Source organism: Physella acuta, unplaced genomic scaffold (genome assembly GCF_028476545.2).
Source record: "Physella acuta isolate Inbredline_101_S28 unplaced genomic scaffold, ASM2847654v3 ptg001029l, whole genome shotgun sequence".
NCBI lineage: Eukaryota > Metazoa > Mollusca > Gastropoda > Physidae > Physella > Physella acuta.
Genome location: NW_026732546.1, coordinates 176,582 through 197,371, shown reverse-complemented (window position 1 = coordinate 197,371; position 20,790 = coordinate 176,582). Strand labels below are relative to the sequence as shown.

Below are 20,790 nucleotides of genomic sequence, written 5' to 3'. Positions count from 1 at the left end.
ATATAAATTATATAAATTTCATTTCGTTCGGGGGGGGGGGGGAGGGGTAAAAAAAATTCCCCAATCCCCCCCCCCCCCCCCGAAGAGATGCCTGGAAGAAACTCTGCTTATGACACCACTATTATTATTTGAATTTATTTTTAAAACAAAGAGGAATCGCCCAAACCCTAGTACGACGGAGAGGCGTGTTTGCGTACCTACGCTCCATAATGGATCCACATTATTAATGTCGATGGCAGAGGCTTAGCGACACTTCCCGGCGCCCGGGGACAAACTTTCGATTTGCACCACCCCCCCCCCCCCCCCCTCGAACATTTCATTTGCACCCCCCCCCCCATACTTTCGTTCGATTAGCACCCCCCCCCCCACCGAGCTTTTTATTTGCAAACCCCCCCCCCTCAAACTTTCCATTTGGCGCGCCCCCCCTAAGGTCGGCGCCCGGGGATATATGCCCCCCCCCGCTCGCTACGCCTCTGGTCGATGGCCGAGTGAATTACCGAGGTCCATGCAAAAGATGAGCCTGGTGTATAGAATAAAAATATCCCTAAAACTAAAACAAATTGTTCCGATAGGGCAATAATCCTAGCTTCCTGTGTTTTCTATCTACGACCACGTGAAGTTTAATGCAGTGTTTTGGGGTTGTTTTTTATTAGTTAATGGTAAGTTTTCAGTCCTCGTCGAATTTATATTTTTCATATATGACCAAGTACATTTCGAAATCCATGCAAAAGATGAACCCCAAGTATAAAGTGCAGAGGCGTATCGGAGGTGCGAGCCGCACCGGGAAACACCAAGGCAACAAATTGCAAAATTTACAACAAAAAAAATGTAATTTTTGCCAGTTCAATTAATAATTATTTAAAGTTAAATAGTCTTTTAAGTACATGGTGGCACCATGACGTAATCGTACTAACTTCAGAGAAAACAGTGCTACATCCAACTATAATATTAACAAATTATAGATAAACATCTTTACTATTACGCAGTGGCGTAGCGAGGTCGGGTGTCACCCGGTGCGGCACTTAATGGTGTCATCACCCCCGAGGCGTTGCGACCCTTCCCGGGGACAAACTTTCAAGTTTTCGATTTGCACCCCCCCCCCCCTCAAGTTTTCGATTTGCATCCCCCCCCCCCCTCGTTACGCCCCTGCTATTACGTCTGCAGTGATTCAAACTTATAAGCATATAAGTACGCGTATGTGGCGTATATTAAATTTTAGGCCTATGTTGGCTGATACACAAACACATATATACTTTGTTTCTGGGGGGGGGGGGGGGTGACGCCACGAAGTGCCGCACCGGGTGACACCCGACCTAGCGACGCCACTGCTGTATAAATTTGGGTTGTGCTTAAGGTTTTTGTGACAAACACGTTCATTTCATATCTACTTGAGACATCCGGACATACGATTGGTTTTACACACATACAAATACTTAAAAACACACATACACATACTTATATATAGGTATAAAAGTAAGCATATATAGAGAGAAGGCCTATATAAATATATAATTGCTCTAATGGCTTCAGAAATCAAGGCGCAAAGCCTGTGCAGTTGAGAAGAGGCAGACGTTGCACGTTTATCAGCCCCCCCCCCCTCTCTCTCCACACATCTGATGGATCCATGGGAACGGCGCTACCCATACGACTTGGCATCAACAGTGTCACAGTAGCTGCTTGTAGGAAACCAGAGTTTGATATCGGAGTTATCTCTCCCTTATGGGTCGCTGACCCCATAGTTCGATAACTATCGAGCCTTATCTGCCCGGGGTTTCGTACTAGAGACTTTTTAGTTTAGCAAGTAGCAAGCATGGTTGCATTGGCTCGACCTCGCCTCAGTGAACATCCATGAATAAAATATAATCTACTTACCAGCCCCCTCTCTTCCTCTCCAAGCATATCCCTACCACCCCCACCCCCACATGGTCTGTTGAGCTGTGGTTCACGCTAAATATTTACAACGAGCCGACCCGCGGCGTATCGTACGCCGCTATCTAGTTTTTTATTTTCTACTTTTCAGTAATTCCTAATTTGTGAATTCGACACATGGGGGGGGGGTAGGGTAGGGGGAAAGGTGGATGGGGGGGGGGTTACTGATAGTGTTTTAAAGCAAAAATTTTCAGTGGCAGCATTGGTACTGTCGAATTCACAAATTATGAATTACTGAAAGTAGAAAATAAAACAACTAAATAGTGACCTATGATACGCCGCGGGTCGACTCGTTAATTTAAATATTTTAAAGTTAGCAATTATAGCCCTTGACATCATATCAAATTTATTGGCGATCATTGGAAGCAAAAATAACAAATTACTTTCTTTATTAAGGCTAAAGAGATATTTTCCCTTAATCACTAAGTAGGCTTCAACTAACATTTCTAAGTAAATGAGTAGTGCAGTTCTTGATGAAAAGAACGAATTATAATATAATACAAAATCAGTATGTAATTAAATATATTCAGAAATTAGTAGGTTGGGCGTTATTTGCGTTTGAAGTAGAGAAATAAGTGATTTCTATTAGTAAAATAAAAAAGTATCTTTGTATTCATTTGTAAAACTTTAGAAGACCACTTTATATATTGAACATATTATTAACTGGTCATAAGGTATTGTTTTAAAAACAAAGCAAGTAATATTTCATTTCTAATATAAATGGTGTGTTACCATTCATTTTAGACAAAGTTTTATTCTAGAACAATTGTAGATTATGGGGGGGGGGGGAGGGACCACTCCATTATAAAACAAAAAAGCCCCAAGGTGGCACGCCATAAGCTTACTGTCTCAGTGCCCGAGACGATTCCACATTGCAGAATCCAAGTGATGTGTAAAAAGTAAGTTTCCCTTTCAAACCTGACGGTCTATGGGGCAAGTGAAGTAGAGTTCACTTGTTTCTGTGACCTCGGCATATGAAGAGATAGTGTGGTCAGCACTATGCCCAGTCGCCTTTACTTTCCCTAACGTGAGTTAGGTACCCGTCAGAGTTGGGTGGACTCAGGGACAGTCTACTGACTTGAACCCGGATTCGAACTCGAGACTTACGGGTTAGCAGGCCAGCTCCGTCTCCGTCCCATAAGTGATATGTAGCGCCACCTAACCTGTTGTTAACCTTACACCTAGCGACCTTGACCACACGACCAATACAGTAGGACATACTTGCAACCAGTGTTCTACCCCCCCCCCCCTCTTCCGAAGAGAGTCGACCGCCCCCCCTCCCCCCGAACGAAATGGAATCAATATTGAAAATATATACTTATAACAGTGTCCGCCCCCCCCCCCTCCCTGGAGAAAAAAGTCTGGAAGAAGCACTGCTTGCAACAACATACGTAATGGAATTTTACGTACACCTAAAAGTGTGCTAAATTATAGGATATTATTTTTGTCAAGACAAGCACAATATTATGTGATTGTATTCTATGTATATTCTACACGTGATGCAATCTTATCTGATAACCGTTATCGCCTAAGCGAAACATGATATGGCTTAAAAATATCGCCTAATCTGATAAGCGAAATAATATATTCCCTGTGCCAAAAATAGACTATGTGAATAAAAGGTGAAGAGAAACATTTATTTTATTTCAAAATTTTAAAGTTCGATAGATATATAACATTTTATATAGGTCTACTCATTTACTAAAGAAAATTTTCTCAAAGAGAAGGGTACCGGAAGTGAACTCCATTAAACTTTTTCGTTTAGTCTTATATAAGATTAAGGGTGCTATAGACTTATAGAAACATTGAAATTTATGGGGGAGGGGGGGATATTCGATTTTTTTTAGAAAATACATAAAGGCGAAAAGTGTATAGATATTCTTTATGAGAATATGGTATACAGTTATCAAATTCTGAAGGTTTTTGAGAAATCTGAAATATAGTGAAATAAATCTTCCATATTTGGCTAATGGGACACTAAACTGGTTCTCTTGCACTTGTGTTTACTTCGTGTGACCTATATCCAGCGACCCGTAGCTTCAATGGGTAAAAATAGCTCCCGATTGAATTGGTTGTCTCTTTGAGTCTGTCCACGAACCTATATTTAGCTGCGCCGTCTGGTGTGGAATCTAACGTCAAGTTAGCGGAAGATTCCACACTTCATCAAGGTCTACAGCGGTAAGGTCCAAATAGGGGTTCACTCTAGGGTCAGCTCCAGGGGAGGTAAATCATATTGTATGGACAAACAAAAGGGAAGTAAAACGAGACTGTCCGTTCAAGGGCCTTAATTTGAATAGTTTAAAGTGTGTTTTAGAGTGGAGGTTAATAGTTTGTCAAATATATTTGACCTTATGTATTTAGAACTCTCCCCTCCTCTCAGATATTTAACAAAAATAGCTCTAATGTTTGACCATAGGTCAGTCCCTCAGTAACTTTGATCTTGCTAAAACAAATCATTGTACGCGATTTTCTTCTGCTTAAACATGTATTAGCAGATGTATAAATTTAAAAAAAAAAACTCTCAATGATCGTCAATATTTTTTTTTTGAAATAAAAGGGTTATTTAATGGGCTTAATATTAAATTTAATATCCATAAATTGAGGAGGTCACTTGTATAGCATGGTAAGTCCCTCCAGATTACTGTTAAGGAAATCATCTTTCAATATTTTTTTAACAAAGTTAGGATTTTCGATAATTTACAATAAAATATTTATTTCAATCAGAGTTTCTTCCAGGCATCTCTTCGGGGGTGCGAAGCTCCCCGAAATTTTTTTACCGCTCCCCCCCCCCCCCCCCCCGAACGAAATGAAATTTATATAATTTATATAGAAAAGATATACTTTTAACAGTGTCCGCCCACCCGAAGAAAGTTTACCGCCCCCCCCCCCCCCCGAAAATTTCATATGCCCCCCCCCCCCCCCCCCCCCCGGAGAAAAAAGTCTGGAAGAAACACTGATTTCAATGTATAGGGCCTACCTTTTACAACAAAAATTAGTATACTGCTGTCACTTAGTTAAGAAGACTATAAGAGTAACTCTTTTTTTTTTTAATTAAAAAGGGCGTATTAGTATTACCAATGTTCGAAAATAGTATCTTCCAAAGAAATTATGTATAAGGTTTTAGTTTTAGTAGTATTGAAATCTAAGATTTAATTTCATGGTCAAAACAGGCAGTGGCGTCGCTAGGTCGGATGTCGCGCGGTGCGGCACTTCGTGGTGTCCTCCCCCACCACCGAGAAACAAATTATATATATATATATATATATATATATATATATATATATATATATATATATATATATATATATATATATATATATATATATATATATATTTTTATTTATATTTATATTTATATATGTTTGTGAGTGTGTGAGTGTATCTATGTGTGCATCGGCCTACATAGGCCTATAATTTAAATATATGCCACGTACGAGTACATGTATGTTTACTGCAGACTTAATAGTAACAAAGTTTATCTATAGTCTGTTATTAATATAGTTGGATCTAACATTGTTTTTTCTTGAGTTAGAACGTTTACGTCATGGTGTCGCACCGGCCCCATTGTTATATCTGATATTGTCTATTTGTACTTAAGACTATTTAACTTTAATTATTATTAATTGAACTGGCACAAAACGCATTTTTCTTTTGTAATTTTGCATTTTTTTTTTTGCCTTGGTGTCGCCCCCTAAACGGTGTCACCCGGTGCGGCCCGCTACGCCTTTGAGAAAGGGTGTGAGCTATTGTAGGTCTGGTGTTAAGTTTTAGGGTTAGGGATAAGGTCAGCATTGATATTAGCAAGACATATAATTGTATTTAGATACCTACCAATAATCTATTGGTGTGGCATTATAGGACAGTGGTATAATAAATTACTCAATTAAAAGCTGGCATTAAAAAATAACATATACAAGAAAAAAAAATAAAAAAAAAAAAAAAAAAAAAAAAATATATATATATATATATATATATATATATATATATATATATATATATATATATATGTATTACACGCTTACAATTAAGTTAATCTTCAGTATCTATATATATAATTCTCTTCTGGGAGCCGTTAGAAAACAAGCTGCAAGCGCGCCTTTGCAGTCCCCTCTCTTCCTCTCAATCGCTACCCCCCACCCCACCCCCCACCACCAACTCTACATGGCCTGGTGAGTTGTAGTTCACTCTAAATGTTTACATTTTACAATCATAGAGCCGGGTTTGGTGACGGCTATTAGGGGCAGATAATTTAGTTTGAAACGATTTTAAAGTTAAAGGAGGTAACTAAGAGGAGGCTGCTTTCACGGGGGGGGGGGGGGTAGTGTTTTAAAGCACATATTTTCAGTGGCAGCATTGGTACTGTCGAATTCACAAATTATGAATTAATGAAAAGTAGAAGAAAAAACAACTAAATAGCGGCGTATGATATGCCGCGTGTCGGCTCGTTGAGAATTAAATTGTTTCGACACTCATGCTTGTCCACATGTTTTATTTTTTTAATATTTTGTTAGGTGTTGGATAGTGCAAATATTTGATCACCGACAATGGTCACACAGTGGGTTATTGTAGGCCCCTGGCAAAAAATAATCTATTAATATTTAATTTATAATATAAATGTTACATTTTAGTTCAGTGTAAAGGTGTCGTTATCAAAATAAAACATTCTTCACATTTTTTTATATACCTGGTCAGGTTCCCATATTAAAAATATCCATTCAAAGTCCCATACCTCGAATTGGATACTTTGGAAATTTTCCACTGTTGAAGGTTGGCGACGCGATGAAATTTTCCCCTCGGTGTTTTCGGGTAAATCGGTGAAGCCACTTGCGCATGCCCGACCTACTCTACTCTATCACCTGCGGGCTTTTCAAATGCTCAAAAACAAGCTGAGACTTTGAATGAATAAGTAATTAAAAATTAGAAAAAAAAAGAGACATTTAAAGTGGACAAAAAATTGAGGTATGTGAAATCAATTTAAAAGTGCAAACAGGTTTAATGCAGTGTTTTCCCCAGTAGCAGTTCCACTGATATACTTGTAGATGCTGAAAAAATATCAATTCCCTCAGCATCAACATTTTTTGTGCCATTGTAAAGTACTGTTGCACTTTTAAGGTGATTTATCCAAGTTTTGATCAAAGCGGTATTTTATCCTTAAGCCCTAACTATATCTCTAGCTATAGCTGTAACACTATCCCCATCGATAAATGATTACAGAATTTGCTAAAATAATAGCACACTACACATTTTTGGTAAACCTAATGAATATTTTATTTTACTTCAATTCTTTGAAGTGCCCTAAAGTAACTATATTGTAACTATGTTAATGAACAATTACAATATACTACTTATATACTTAACCCATTCCCATTCCCTAGATAATTTCTACAGCTCTGTGCTTGTACAATTACAAAAACCACGAATACAACAGCCAGGAAGATTATTAATTAAATGTGCGCTAATCACGATAGATCCCAAGAAGAGCATTATTATTGCTATTTCAAAGACCCCCATTTCATCATGTGATTCAGTTTGTCTCGTATCAAACGTACTTTCACTATCTCCGCTAAAAAAATTGAAAGAGTTACAAGTCTCTTCGTGCGAGTTCTGTACATAGTTTGGGGAGGGGGGGGGGGAATAAATGCCGGCGCTGCTTCTTTGCACGGGTGAACATGAACAAACGTTTATATGAAAATACAAAAAATACTTATATAAATGTTTTTAAATACCGAAATAGCCAGTTTGTAATAAATATCCATATATACGTATGTGTTTGTGCGTGTGGGTGTGTGTTTGTGCGTGTGTGTGTGGGTGGGTGTGTGTGCCTGCGTGTATGTGTGTGTGTGTGTGTGTGTGCGCGCTTGCCTATAAACACTGAGAGAAATACCCCATCAACACATTAAAAATAGATCATCATAACACATTTGTTCTGGGGCCACCAGCGACCACTTAATTTATTGAGTCATGTGGATTATAATAAAATAAATGATGGATGACCTTACCTACCAAAATTAGTCGGTGGTGACACTGGGCTAAAAACTCGACTCCACACTTGAAATTTGAAATGCATCAATACTAGTTGTTGTTATTGTTTTGTTTAACGGGTAGGCTATAGATCAGTGTTTCCCAACCTTTTTTGAGTGGCGACCCCCTTTTATAAAAAGTAAGTGACCCGCGACCCCATAGAATTAAAAAGCCGAAATTAGTATGGAAATTAATAAGCACTACAATAAGATTTTCTAGTAGACTTTCAATATGAACTACTCTTGATAACTGTTTTAATAGCATGAGTAAGATTGCATACTATTCACTAAACCTTCGTGGTTAAGTTTTTAATTTAATTTTTTTTTTTGTTAACGCCAACCTATTTCATTACAACTATCTTAATTTTGTTTTTAATCGAAGAATAGTGTTAAAATATATTCTCGAAAAGTCAATCAATTTTACGTTTGGGTATGAATGGTGAATACTACACCAAAATTGTGTCTGCAGTTTTTCATCTTACTCGGAATCACTCTGCAAATCAAAGAATTCATCTTGTAATTCATCGGGAATGCTGGCAACATCAAGGGAAGAAAGAATGGGTAATGCGTAAAGGCAGATTCTTCTTTTTTCAGCTCAGAGAAATAGCGATGCAGATCGTTTTCAAGAGATTCAAGATGCCCAGAAATCGCTTCTTTCAAAATTTTAATTATCTCACAATCAGATTCATCTACCACACCGCAGAGTTTCTCAAATTTACAATATTTCCAAGATTTATTTTCTTTACCGATTTTGCAGCTTTGATAAAAATGCCCCGAGATTATCATGGAAAGTTATAATATTCGTTCATTTTCACTGAATCTTATCTTGATGTTCGAACACATCTGCTAGGTATGATACTCGCTCCAACCACTCTAGGGAGCTAAATCTTTTCTGTTTTCTGAAAGCCGGATTTTGAGCTAAACATAGATGGCGCACCTTCCGTACAAACCCCCACAGCCGTTCTAACCCATTTTATCATCCAGTTTCAAAAAAAGATATTTATTTTCTCCATGCTATCTTCACGAAAGAGCAACTCTTCTTTGCTATCATCCGCATGAATATAGACACAGACCAACAACTGCGAACACGAACTCTGTTGATTTATCAACTTGAAAAGCAAACAATGGTGAAAGCTTAATTTCAATAAAAATGTGTTATTTAACATTTACGTACATGCAGCGTTTGATGAGATTTTCTGCAATTGTTTTTTTTTTTTTTTTTTTTGCTTGGCATTTTCTATCGTGACTTCATTTGATGCTTGCACTAATGCTGGTGAAAACTTCCTGTTCGATCAAGTCTCTGGCGTTTGCAACTAGCTTCTTACCGACGAAAGAACTCCATATATTTTTTGGTGTGTTCCGAATGACTCGTCTCAAATGACGTTTTAGTTTTGAAGATTTCATAGATTCGTGACTGAGAACAACTTTGTACATTGCGCTTTGTTTCTTCTCTATTACATTTTCAGTGATGTTAATGAAGCCGAATTTTAAAAATTCTTCTAAATATTTATGTTTTGTTTCAAATTACTAATGTTTAGTATACCAGTTGGCGACCCCCCAGAAAGACCTTCGCGACCCCCAGGGGGGTCGCGACCCCCAAGTTGGGAACCCATGCTATAGATGATATAGGAACGGTGTGCTCGAATAGTAGAGCGTTTGACTGCTAATCCAAAGGTCTCGAGTTCGTAACCCCCGGCTTGGGTCCTCCCAGTTATGATGGGTGCCTGACTCACATTAGGTAAAGTAAATACAGCTAGACATCGTGCTGATCACACTATCCCTTCATATGCCGAGGTCACTGAAACAGATAAACTCTTCTTCACCTGGACCGTAAGGTTTAAAGGGGTACCTCTTCATAGATGACGTGACGTGACACATGTGTGTGGGGGTGGGGGGGGGGTAGACGCTGGGTTCATACCTTTGTTTACTTCTAGGGGTGGGGGGCTGATTCTACAAGTTTAACACTGTATTTGTGTACTTTTTAAGGATGTAATTTTTAAAAATATTATTATAGGCGAGTGTGGGGTTTTTTTTTACTTTTTTTGTAATGATAAGGGTGGAGCTTTTTTTTTTTCTTTTTTTTTTTACATTTTTTTGGCCTATATACATTTATCATCAATATTCCACTGATTTTTTATTTCACTGGAATTAACGTTTAACAATCTACACACCACACGGTGGAAATTTCACTATGACAAATGTCCTGTCTTCTTTAATAATGGATGACTTTTCCAAAAAGAAAGGTTTTAAAATATCATTCATAATCTATCAGTAAAAGTTAGAGTTATTTTTTACATCAGCTAGTAGGCTTTATATTAGTTAATGATAGCCTACTACCATTAACATACTGAGAATGAATCAGATTTACTGGTGGTATAAAAGGTAAGCTACCCCAAAATGTGGGTTATATATTTATTTGAGCATGATACTGTTCCATTTTTTGATGATTCTTGACAAACATATTTTGTGAGGAGGTATGAACCATACAGCACAGCCCAGGCTTTTTCGGGACGTTTTTAACAGTAGCCAATAGATGGGGCGGGGGAGAGGGGGGGGGGGTAGTGTTGATCGAACGGCTTAGTAGGATCACTTTAAATTGTGTACACAATTCGCCTGGATTTAAGGGACTTGAACTGTAATTACCTTTCTGTTTTTTGCCAAGGTAGGTAAGTCATGTTGTTATACTAGCCTGAGTTACCTTGTAAAATTGCGTTATGGCTGGTTAAGAGTTAGGCTAAAAGTTTATAGCACTGCTACGTGAATAAGTTAAAAATTACTTCAGGAAGATATATTCTGACTATTGCTTATAGCTTGTATTTTAAAAAGCATATTTAGTTATGTTTAAGGCCGTTATAATTTGGTCTGTTCATCCTATAAAACATAAGTAACTAACTAGATCTATATGAATATAAATCAGCTAATGATTTTCTTATACTTGTTTTTAATATGCAATCACCATTTCCAAACGCTTAAATATAGCGGTAATCAAAATCTTACGACAGCTTAAGAAGACCAGGTGTCAGAGCCTGTGTTTTAATGATGCAGAAAGTTTTCCTTTTAGCATACAATATTTGCTCATCTTCATTCGATAACATTACACTATGATTAAGCGTTATGATTGGAGTAAATGCAGTTATAATTTATTTTATGGTTAATGTAATGCAGTGGCGTAGCGAGGTCGGGTGTCACCCGGTGCGGCACTTAATGGTGTCACCCCCCCCCCCCCCAGAGGCGTTGCGACCCTTCCCGGGGACAAACTTTCAAGTTTTCGATTTGCACCCCCCCCCCTTCAATCTTTCGATTTGCACCACCACCCCCCTCAAGTTTTCGATTTGCACCCCTCCCCTCAAACTTTCGATTTGCAACCCCCCCCCCCCTCAAGTTTTTCTCTATATATCTTGCTATTTTTTGCCTTGGCGTCACCCCCCTAAATGGTGTCACCCGGTGCGGTCCGCACCCCCCCCCCCCTCGCTACGCCCCTGATGTAATGCTAATTGTTATCCGTGACATTTAAATAACACTTAGCGGGTTGTTTTTTTTTTAATTACACAACTTACTGAATTTAATTTATTTTGGCAAATATGCTATAAAATCTAAAGACTTAACGAAGTAAAAATACATTTTACCATACACCCCAAAAGCGCGAAACATGTAATTTAGCGCAATGAAGCGGTTAGGTGTCAAAACGAGGCCTGGAGCTCCTGACGTGACCAAGCGACTCTGCGCAAAGGTTAGATACACAGAATAACTCCAATGCCGCAATAAAGCTCTATTTAAACTCGTGTCAAATTCTCAAGACAGGCGGAACGCTTGACGCTGCTAAGCTCCAGTCTACTCGTTGTTTTTTCGTGGTATTTCTTTAAAGTTTGGAAACAGAGCTTAACTATACTCGATTAATTCGATTATTAATTTAAAATTATTTTAACTTATACTAGACATTCTAATTTATATTATTGTAATAGTTGAAAAGATCGATTAGCAGACTTATTTTGATATACATAGCGAGACCAGAAAAAAAGTCTGTAAATTCAGGTGCAAATCTGGAGAAAACAGCATCACCGCACTTGAAAGTGGAACATCGGAAACTGAAACGTGGGCTGGGAGTTGAGACATTGAAACACATTTTGTTTAAGTAGAATTCATTAAAAAAGTAAGTCTAACTTTTCACTTTTGTAAAAAAAAAATTAATTATGTAAACTTTCAATGTTTAAAAAGACTCAATTTTCTTTTTAAAAAAAAGGGTGTAAATTACGTAAACACTTAATGTTTGAGAAGTCTCACTTTTTATTTTAATTGTGTTAAATTTCGAAGTATAAAAAGTAAGTCTCTTTTTGTTATTATTTTTTAACTTCCAATGTTTGAAAGTCTCACTTTTTATTTAAAGTGAGTTTAAGTTCAGAATATAAAAAGTAACGTTTTAACATTATTATATTTTATAACAAACGGGAAATAACTTGACTAATTAGAAAGTTATCCCTCCCCCCCCCCATTCCCCCCCCCTCCCATTAAAGGTAAATTATATTAAATTTTAAATTTCCTCTCATATAAGCAGAGTTTCTTCCAGGCATCTCTTCGGGGTTCGCCCCCCCCCCCCCCCCCCCCGAACGAAATGAAATTTATATAATTTATATAGAAAATATATACTTTTAACAGTGTCCGCCCCCCCCCCGAAGAAAGTCTACCGCCCCCCCCCCCCGAAAATTTTAAGTGCCCCCCTGGAGAAAAAAGTCTGGAAGAAACACTGCATATAAGACTTCTCATTAAAGTTAATCTTAAAAGTAACATATTTGGTTACAAATGGAAAGATAACTTTGTCCGAGAACTGAGAAATTATTAAAATATCTCAATCTAGTTTACAAAACTTATTATTAGCGGGCCAACTACAAAAATATGATATATATATATATATATATATATATATATATATATATATATATATATATATATATATATATATATATATATATATATATATATATATATATATATACATATATCATGTAAGGACTATGGAAGTGATGTGCCGTGTTCTCGGCTTTAAAGAAGTGAATCAAATCAAGTTTTTGAAGTGTGCCGCAGCAGAGGTCATAGGAACAGCAACGTTGGTGATGATAGGCTGCGGCTCTGTTGGTACTCTGAACCCCATGGAGGGGGCTCGCACCATCTCCGTGGCCTTTTCTTTCGGGTTGGCCTTGACCCTCACCATCTGGGCGTTCGGGCACGTCAGCGGGGCGCACGTGAATCCGGCGGTGTCGTTGGGTTTTTTCATCGCTGGTCAAATAGGGCTGCTGAAGGTAAAATAGTGCTTTTTTTACATTTTCAATTTGCCTTCAGTTAACAATCTCCATATATATAGGGCCTATATATATATATATATATATATATATATATATATATATATATATATATATATATATATATACTATTATATATTTATTTATACTTTTATACATATATATAAATATATATATATATATATATATATATATATATATATATATATATATATATATATATATATATATATATATATATATATATATATATATATATATATATATATATATACATATATTTATTTATTTATATAAATAGATATAGTGTGATAGCATATTACAAAGTGTTAATATTAAAATTAAACTTTAAACGTGGTAGCTCCACAACATCATTGATCTTAGTCAATGTTAATATAACATAAAAAAATGTACAACTTTCAGACGTGCACGAGTAAAACCAAATACGAAATTTTATTCTTGCATAATTATATGCTTCGAATATAGCATACATTCCCAAAAAACATACACCTAAATTTCCCCGAACAAACTATCTTGTCTTATAACATATATTTTCGCATGCAATGAACTTTTCGTATTTTTTTCAGTGCCTAATCTACATGGTCTGTCAAGTTATTGGTGCCATTGCTGGCGCGTCTGTTATATTGCTGACCGTCCCAAACGCATGGAGAGGGACAATAGGAGCTACAGTTCTAGCCGAGGGGGTTGAAAATTGGCAGGTACAATTTAGCGAAACAAGTATCAAATATAGTTTTAAAATAGTTTTGAAATATGGTTGACGTTTAAATCAGATTTATTGTAATCGAATTATTTTTCTTCTGTGCTTTTACAGGAGATTTGAAAATAGATATAATGTACTTCCACCCGAATGAGGTTTTTTTTACCGGAGGCAGTATTGATTAAAGAAATTAGAACATAAACTCTTAACTCTTCTATTTATTGTTTCATGGGGGTTGGCTACATTTTCGTCAACCTTCTAGCGTTTCAACTTAATTTTCATTTTATCATATCAGTTTAATTTTTTATAATTATTTTTCTCTAAAGGGCTTTGTAGTTGAGACTATCAGTACTTTTCTACTGACGACCATCATCTTCGCTAGCAGTGATGAACATAGAACAGACCATAAGGGATCCAAAGCACTGAGCATTGGCTTTTGTCTGACAGCAAATATTGCCTGGACGGTGCGTCTTATGTTGCTTGTTCTTCTTTAGATTGCTCGAATCATTAGTGCATAGCTTTGGAAAGTTTTTTACTTGTATTTTATATTACCTAAGAGTGGTCCGCTAGAGCGCCATCCAGAGGCGTAGCGACCCTTCCCGGCGCCCGGGGATAAACTTTCAATTTGGCGCCACCCCTCGGGAACAAACATTTAATTTGCACCCCCTCCCACATATATTTTTATATTATAATGCAAAAACGCAGCTAAAATTGGATTTTAATTTGTTTTTTTACAACCCATTTTGGCGCCCCCCTACGGTCGGCGCCCGGGGACATAAGTACAGTACCCCCCCCTCCCCCACTCCAGACCCGCCCCACCCCCCCCCTCGCTACCCCTCTGGCGCCATCGTTTCTTCCCCTTATAATAGAGATCTAATATGGTGTGTAGCTTAAGCTAGTAATGTTTTTTTTAAGTATTTATTTAATAAGTTGCTAACCCGAATATCTTAAGTTCTGATTTTAAACTCAAGTCGCTGATGCTATTTAACTCATAAGAGTTAGGTTGCATAAGAGTACCTGACTCCGGTTTTGAAAAGTAAGACGACTGGGGCATGGTGCTGATCACTATATTTATTTTCGTATGCCGACCTCAAAGAAACATTAACTCCACTCAGAGGCGTAGGGAGGTGGGGGGGGGGGCGGGCAGGGGGTACATATGTCCCCGGGCGCCGACCTTAGGGGGCGCCAAAATGGTTTGTAAAAACAAATTAAAATTAAAATGCCATTTTAGCTGCATTTTGCATTATAAATAGCTTGAGGGGGTGCAAATCGAAAGTTTGGTGGGGGGTACAAATTAAAAATTTGCTCCCGAGAGGGGCGCCAAATTAAGAGTTTGTCCCCGGGCGCCGGGAAGGGTCGCTACGCCTCTGACTGCACTTCATCTACCCCATGCACTGCCAAGTTCAAAAGGCTAACGCAATTATTTTTTTTTAACAGGGCACCGTTACTGGAGGAAGTTTGAACCCTGCCAGATCTTTTGGGCCGGCAGTGCTGACTGGAATCTGGGATGACCACTGGGTCAGTTTGTGATATAGCTTTGTAACTACTCACTATAGTAAGGATCGTGCGCATAATACTATACTTTGGGGTATGGAGGGGTTATCCGTTTTATTATAATGCGTTGTATGATAGTATAGTGAAATGCTTTGTGACGCTACTTGTGATTTACTTTGTTCTTGTTTTTTTTTTTTTTTTAATGCCAACGATTTAGATGGATGAATAGGTTGATAATTGGTTTACACATTTCTTTCTTTTACTTTTATTATTCTACTAGGCATGCTGCCCAGCTTCGCTTAGGCTTTCGAAAACATTGAGAATTTGAATGCTTAATTAATTCGCCCGAAGGTCGGTCTACGACCTCAAGAGTTATGAAGAGGTTCCTCCGTGGACATTTTTTTTCGATTTATAGCTCATATAAGGTACCGGTCAGTCGAGGTCAGTTTTGACCCCCACATCGTAGACTTTTCGGCCAACCGGCCCCCGTGTTCTGTCGCACCAAGGCAAGATCATGCCAAATTTGAAGCGCCTGCGGCGCCGGGAAGTGCCCTATCGGACACCCGACAATCTAGATCTAGATCTAGATTCCTAAAAGAATTTTTTTTTTTAAGTTTAGCCCGAGCATAATAAAAAAGAATACATTAACCAAGTTGACTTGCTGTGTCTCGAACCCGCACCACCTGCGTGGTTTAATGTACACTAACATCTCCGCTATTTAGGCACCTTATAAAATACGGAGAATGAAACACGTATTTTAAAATCTTAACTTACGCGAATATGCCTATTCTTTCAAATTAATTTTTTATCCCAAATTAGCCAGTTCCAAACAAAGATTTTGTATAAAATAAATAAGTCTTGAAATAGTTTAGTCCTAATATAGAAATTTATTTTTGGAATTGATTTTAGAGAAGTTAGAGTCTAAATCTAGATCTTAGCGTCTACGTCTAGATCTAGTTATTGCGTAGATTTAGATTTAGTCTAGATCTAGAATCTCTAGATCTAGAATCCAAATACATAAAATAAATTTTATGAGTTTAGGCCGGAAAAATTGTATTGTATACATTTCATAGTGTACGTAGATCTAAATCAAATTTGAATGAAATAGTTCATTTCTTTTCATTCTTAACACGGCAGATGACGTCATTAGTTAATGTATAAGCAATAGTGACGTCACAGTTTTATGCGTTCTTTTTCACATATATTAATGCTTTTCCGGTTGCATAAATAATACTGTTTCTCTACATTCGAATACGCCTTTAATTTTTATTTTTCTTCTTTAAGTAAAATTGTGGTTATACATTTAAAACATCTAACATATTATTTTCAACAAAAGTCCGTAAAAAATTCTCGATATATCGCTGCCGATTCTGACGTGATGTCCGGCGAAAATTTTTTGCGGACAGAGAAAGAGAGAGAGAGAGAGAGAGATGTGCGCACATTGGGCTTTTATAAATTAGGATGAAACTTTACTGTAAGAACTAATTATCTCCCTGTAATTTCTACAATAGTACTTGTATGATTTTATATTCCTTTGGAAATTATATGAGTGTCTTAGAAATTTTATTTAAAAAGGGCGCGTGCGATGTTGTAATGTAACTTTATACCGGATCCTAACATATCCATCCCAAAACCCAGAAGAGTAGTTGGGGTAACTAATTCAGTGCAGTTCCCTGCTTATTCAGTACAGTCAGCGTTTGGTTTATTTGTCAAGACATTTGTCTTCTCAGCGCTGATTTTGATCCCATATGTTGCCGACGTTCGGTCCAATTGGTTTGCTAAATCTATCAACCCGCCTTCACTGCCTACTATGTATGGTAAGGGGCGGAGCTTATTAATAATCCGTCTGCCGGTGCTGACAGCCGACATGGTCTTTCATGGCGTTGATCATAATACTTCCCAGGTAGACATTGACAAGAAAAAAATAGCAGGCACACCTGTCGTCCTCAGTGTTTCTTCCAGACTTTTTTCTCCGGGGGGGGGCACTTGGAATTTTCGGGGGGGGGGGGGGGGGGGGTAGACCTTCTTCGGGGGGGGGGGGGGGGGCGGACACTGTTAAAAGTATATATTTTCTATATAAATTATATTAATTTCATTTCGTTGGGGGGGGGCGGTAAAAAAATTTCGGGGGGCTTTGCCCCCCCCCCCCCCCCCGAAGAGGTGCCTGAAAGAAACTCTGGTCGTCCTGCATCCGTTCTTCTAAATCATTTCGTGTAGCTTTGTTGAAAAATGCGCTTGTTGCTCTCTCGTACACATTTCTGATACTTCTATAAGGATTGTGCTAATGTTGTAGGGTTATTCGTATAAATAATGATGGGTAAAATATTTTGTTTACATATGTGCACGATCCGTTAGTTTTTCATTACAGTAGCGATAAGGACGATGTTGTCGGATGGTAGAGATTTTTACTCCTAGCCGTAAAGTCTCGAGTTCGGATACCCGGCTGGAGTCTGTATGACGTGCCTAAGTTCACCCAACTCTGGTGGGTACCTGACTACGTTAAGGAAACCAAGGCGACTGGGCATAGTGCTGACCGCACTGTCCCTCATTATGCAGAGGTCATTGAATGAAACATATGAACTCAACTTCATATGTCTCGTGCGTCTTGGGCACGAACATGAAAAGATGCTGATGAAAGTTTATACAGAGAACATAACAGTAGAATTTACCAAAAAAGAATGTATTCATAAATTGTCCTTTGATTTAAATCCTGTAATTCCTATTAACTCTTTTGGAGCACAGGGACTCAACACATCTCTCCATCGTACTCTGTTCTGGGCTATTCAACCAAGTTGGGCCCACGACATTCCAGCTGCTTCTGCTTCACTGAAACGTTTGCTTACCTATTTTCCTCTTTCCTTAGGGATTCCATCCAGAGCAGAGTTTCTTCATGGCAGGTCTTCGGGGTGGGGAGGGGGCTAAGCCCCCCTCCCAGAAGAAAGTCTACCACCCCCCCCCCCCCCCCCCCCCCGAACGAAATTTAATTTATATAGAAAATATAGACTTTTAACAGTGTACGCCCCAGCCCCCCCCCCCCCCCCGGAAAATTTCAAGTCCCCCCCCCCCCCCCCGGAGAAAAAAGTCTGGAAGAAACACTGATCCAGAGCCTGTTTCTAGTTGGTTTACGCATAGTGTGTCCTATCCATCCCTATTTGCGCTTTTGTATTTCTTAAGATTCTTCATGAACATTCCTGTTTAAAACATTCTCAGATTTACTGGACAGCCCCACCCCTTGGAGGCATCATCGCTGCCATCACTTACAAATTCATCTTCGCTGAAAAAGCCCCGGAAGTAAACGAGGACAAGCTGCGCGCAGGATGCTGCGCACGAGGAAGCTTCAGTGACTGCGGCCTCATGTTGGATGGGTCTATGAGCAGGAAAAGTTCCGTGACGTTTTCCAGCAACCGGCTGGGAAACTGGCGTAGACACAGCATGTCTAGACTTGACAGCATCAAGAGCGACACGACGCTGATATCTGGGCTGGAGAGTGTCTATGTACAGAATGATGGGTGCAACTTGCTGATGAATAATTGTGTTTCTCACACGCCAAATGTTGCGCTTGGTCAACAGGGGGGTAAAGTAGGCGACACAAATTTATAAAAAAGGATATTTTGTTTTAAAATCACAGAAAAACAAAAGACGACAGTTTAAAATGTATACTTAATTATTAGAAATGCTTCTTAACCTCAGAAATCCTGCACATATGTTTGGAAACCTTGGAAATCCAACTAAAATATGTTTCCCATGTTATAAAGTACGGGCTTTAATAATATTATATATTTCTTTTAATAGCTCTTTTTATGTTGACTCTGAATCTAATACATTGCTTCGACCTCGGGTAGGAGGGGGGCGGAGAGAGAATTATGATATTCTAATTCTTTATCTGGGCATCAAGTACAAGGCGGGGGGGGGGGGGGAGTGGGTTAGTTCTGCTTCTTGATTCAATGCGTCTTTGATTTTTATTTATTTCGCTTTTAATTTTATATTCCAATCATACAAAATATTTATCATGCATACAAAAGAGCTTTACTTTATGTTTTTTTTTTAATTGTTTTTTTTTTTCAAGATTTAAATGGAACACTATGTTTCTGTTCAGCCTAATTGAACAACGTTTAAATGTCTAATTCTGCAGTCATTAACCGACCCCCGCTGTGTCAAATGAATATTGAAAGTAAACTTAGTTTTGAGGATCAGGTCTCAGCCTTTCGTTTCAATAGTTTTACAAATGTAATGAACATATGACTACAACAACAGTTTTACAAAATATAGAACCATTAGCACTGTTCCAAACAATCAAAATATTCCAAGCTACTACATTATTTATTTGCAGAGAGCTTTAATTACATAGGTAACAGTAACGGACTTCAAGAGCCATGAACCCACCTGAATATTTTGTTAAAAAAAAGAAAGCCTTGTTTTATTGTATTTGGTCGAACTCTTATCAAACCTCATAATGGCAGTTTTATTTCAAAATAATTTGTAAATGTTTCCTCATTAGGGCGTGATAATATTTTTAAAAAGCTTCTGACATCTTTAAATTTTTTGTCTATGCTGTGAAATTGTTTAACTTTAAGGCCAGATGGTTTGCATTGGAAAATGAAGGTATATGTATCTATTTAAATAGATTTAAACTCAGATCTCATTAATTAAATTTTAAATTTACTATGGTTTGATAAGCCGCTTATTGTTGAGCTACTTAAAAGCATTTTAAAATGTATATTTTTTAAACAATGTTTGTTTGTATAGTATGTAAAGTATGATTGTTTTTTTTAAATAGCCTATATATGCTTGCCATTTAACCTTGGTTTTAAAGTAGAAGTAAAGTATGACCAGTGTATTTATTGTTTTTAATCAAGAAACTTATCTTTACTGATAACTTAGATATTGCCTTGGACATTAAAAAGAATTTTCACTAACCAATAATTCTTGGATATTAATACCCTCTTTTACACCATTTTTATTCTGCACATTTTAATAAACTTACCAGTACTGAGTTGTTGTTGTTGTTGTTGTTTTATTAACTACATATTGCAAATAAGTTGGAAAGTTGGGTACGACTTTTGAATTATAATTCTCACCAGACACCCAAAGAAACCGAAAGAATAATTCTCTACAACGAACAAAAATATTATTTTTCAAGGTTGTAGAAAAATAAAGTCACGCCAATACAACTTCCATCTGTTTCACATCCGACATCCAGTGTTTCTTTTTTTTTTTTGGAGGGGGGGGGGTGGCAACTGAGAATTCTCCTCCCAAAGAAATGCTTGAAAGGAACTCTGTTCACACCCCGTACCCAACCTCTCAATCCACATTGATCTACATGCACACAGTAATC

At 37.8% G+C, this 20,790-nt stretch overlaps 1 protein-coding gene across 2 annotated transcripts; it reads left to right on the top strand.

Moving 5' to 3' along the window:
* The first annotated feature begins 10,593 nt into the window (after positions 1–10,593).
* On the top strand, positions 10,594–19,282 carry LOC131954787 (aquaporin). Of its 2 annotated transcripts, none has more exons than XM_059318569.1 (7): positions 10,594–10,611; positions 11,952–12,099; positions 12,955–13,243; positions 13,831–13,962; positions 14,288–14,425; positions 15,399–15,479; positions 18,666–19,282. In XM_059318569.1, the coding sequence occupies exons 3-7, from the start codon at positions 12,959–12,961 to the stop codon at positions 19,053–19,055; spliced, it is 1,026 nt and encodes a 341-aa protein (XP_059174552.1). In that variant the 5' UTR covers positions 10,594–10,611; positions 11,952–12,099; positions 12,955–12,958; the 3' UTR covers positions 19,056–19,282. The 2 variants fall into 2 exon arrangements, with proteins under 2 accessions (XP_059174552.1, XP_059174553.1); XM_059318570.1 differs by lacking the exon at positions 10,594–10,611 and adding an exon at positions 11,740–11,800 and having other exon boundaries at positions 11,982–12,099.
* The last annotated feature ends 1,508 nt before the right edge of the window (positions 19,283–20,790 follow it).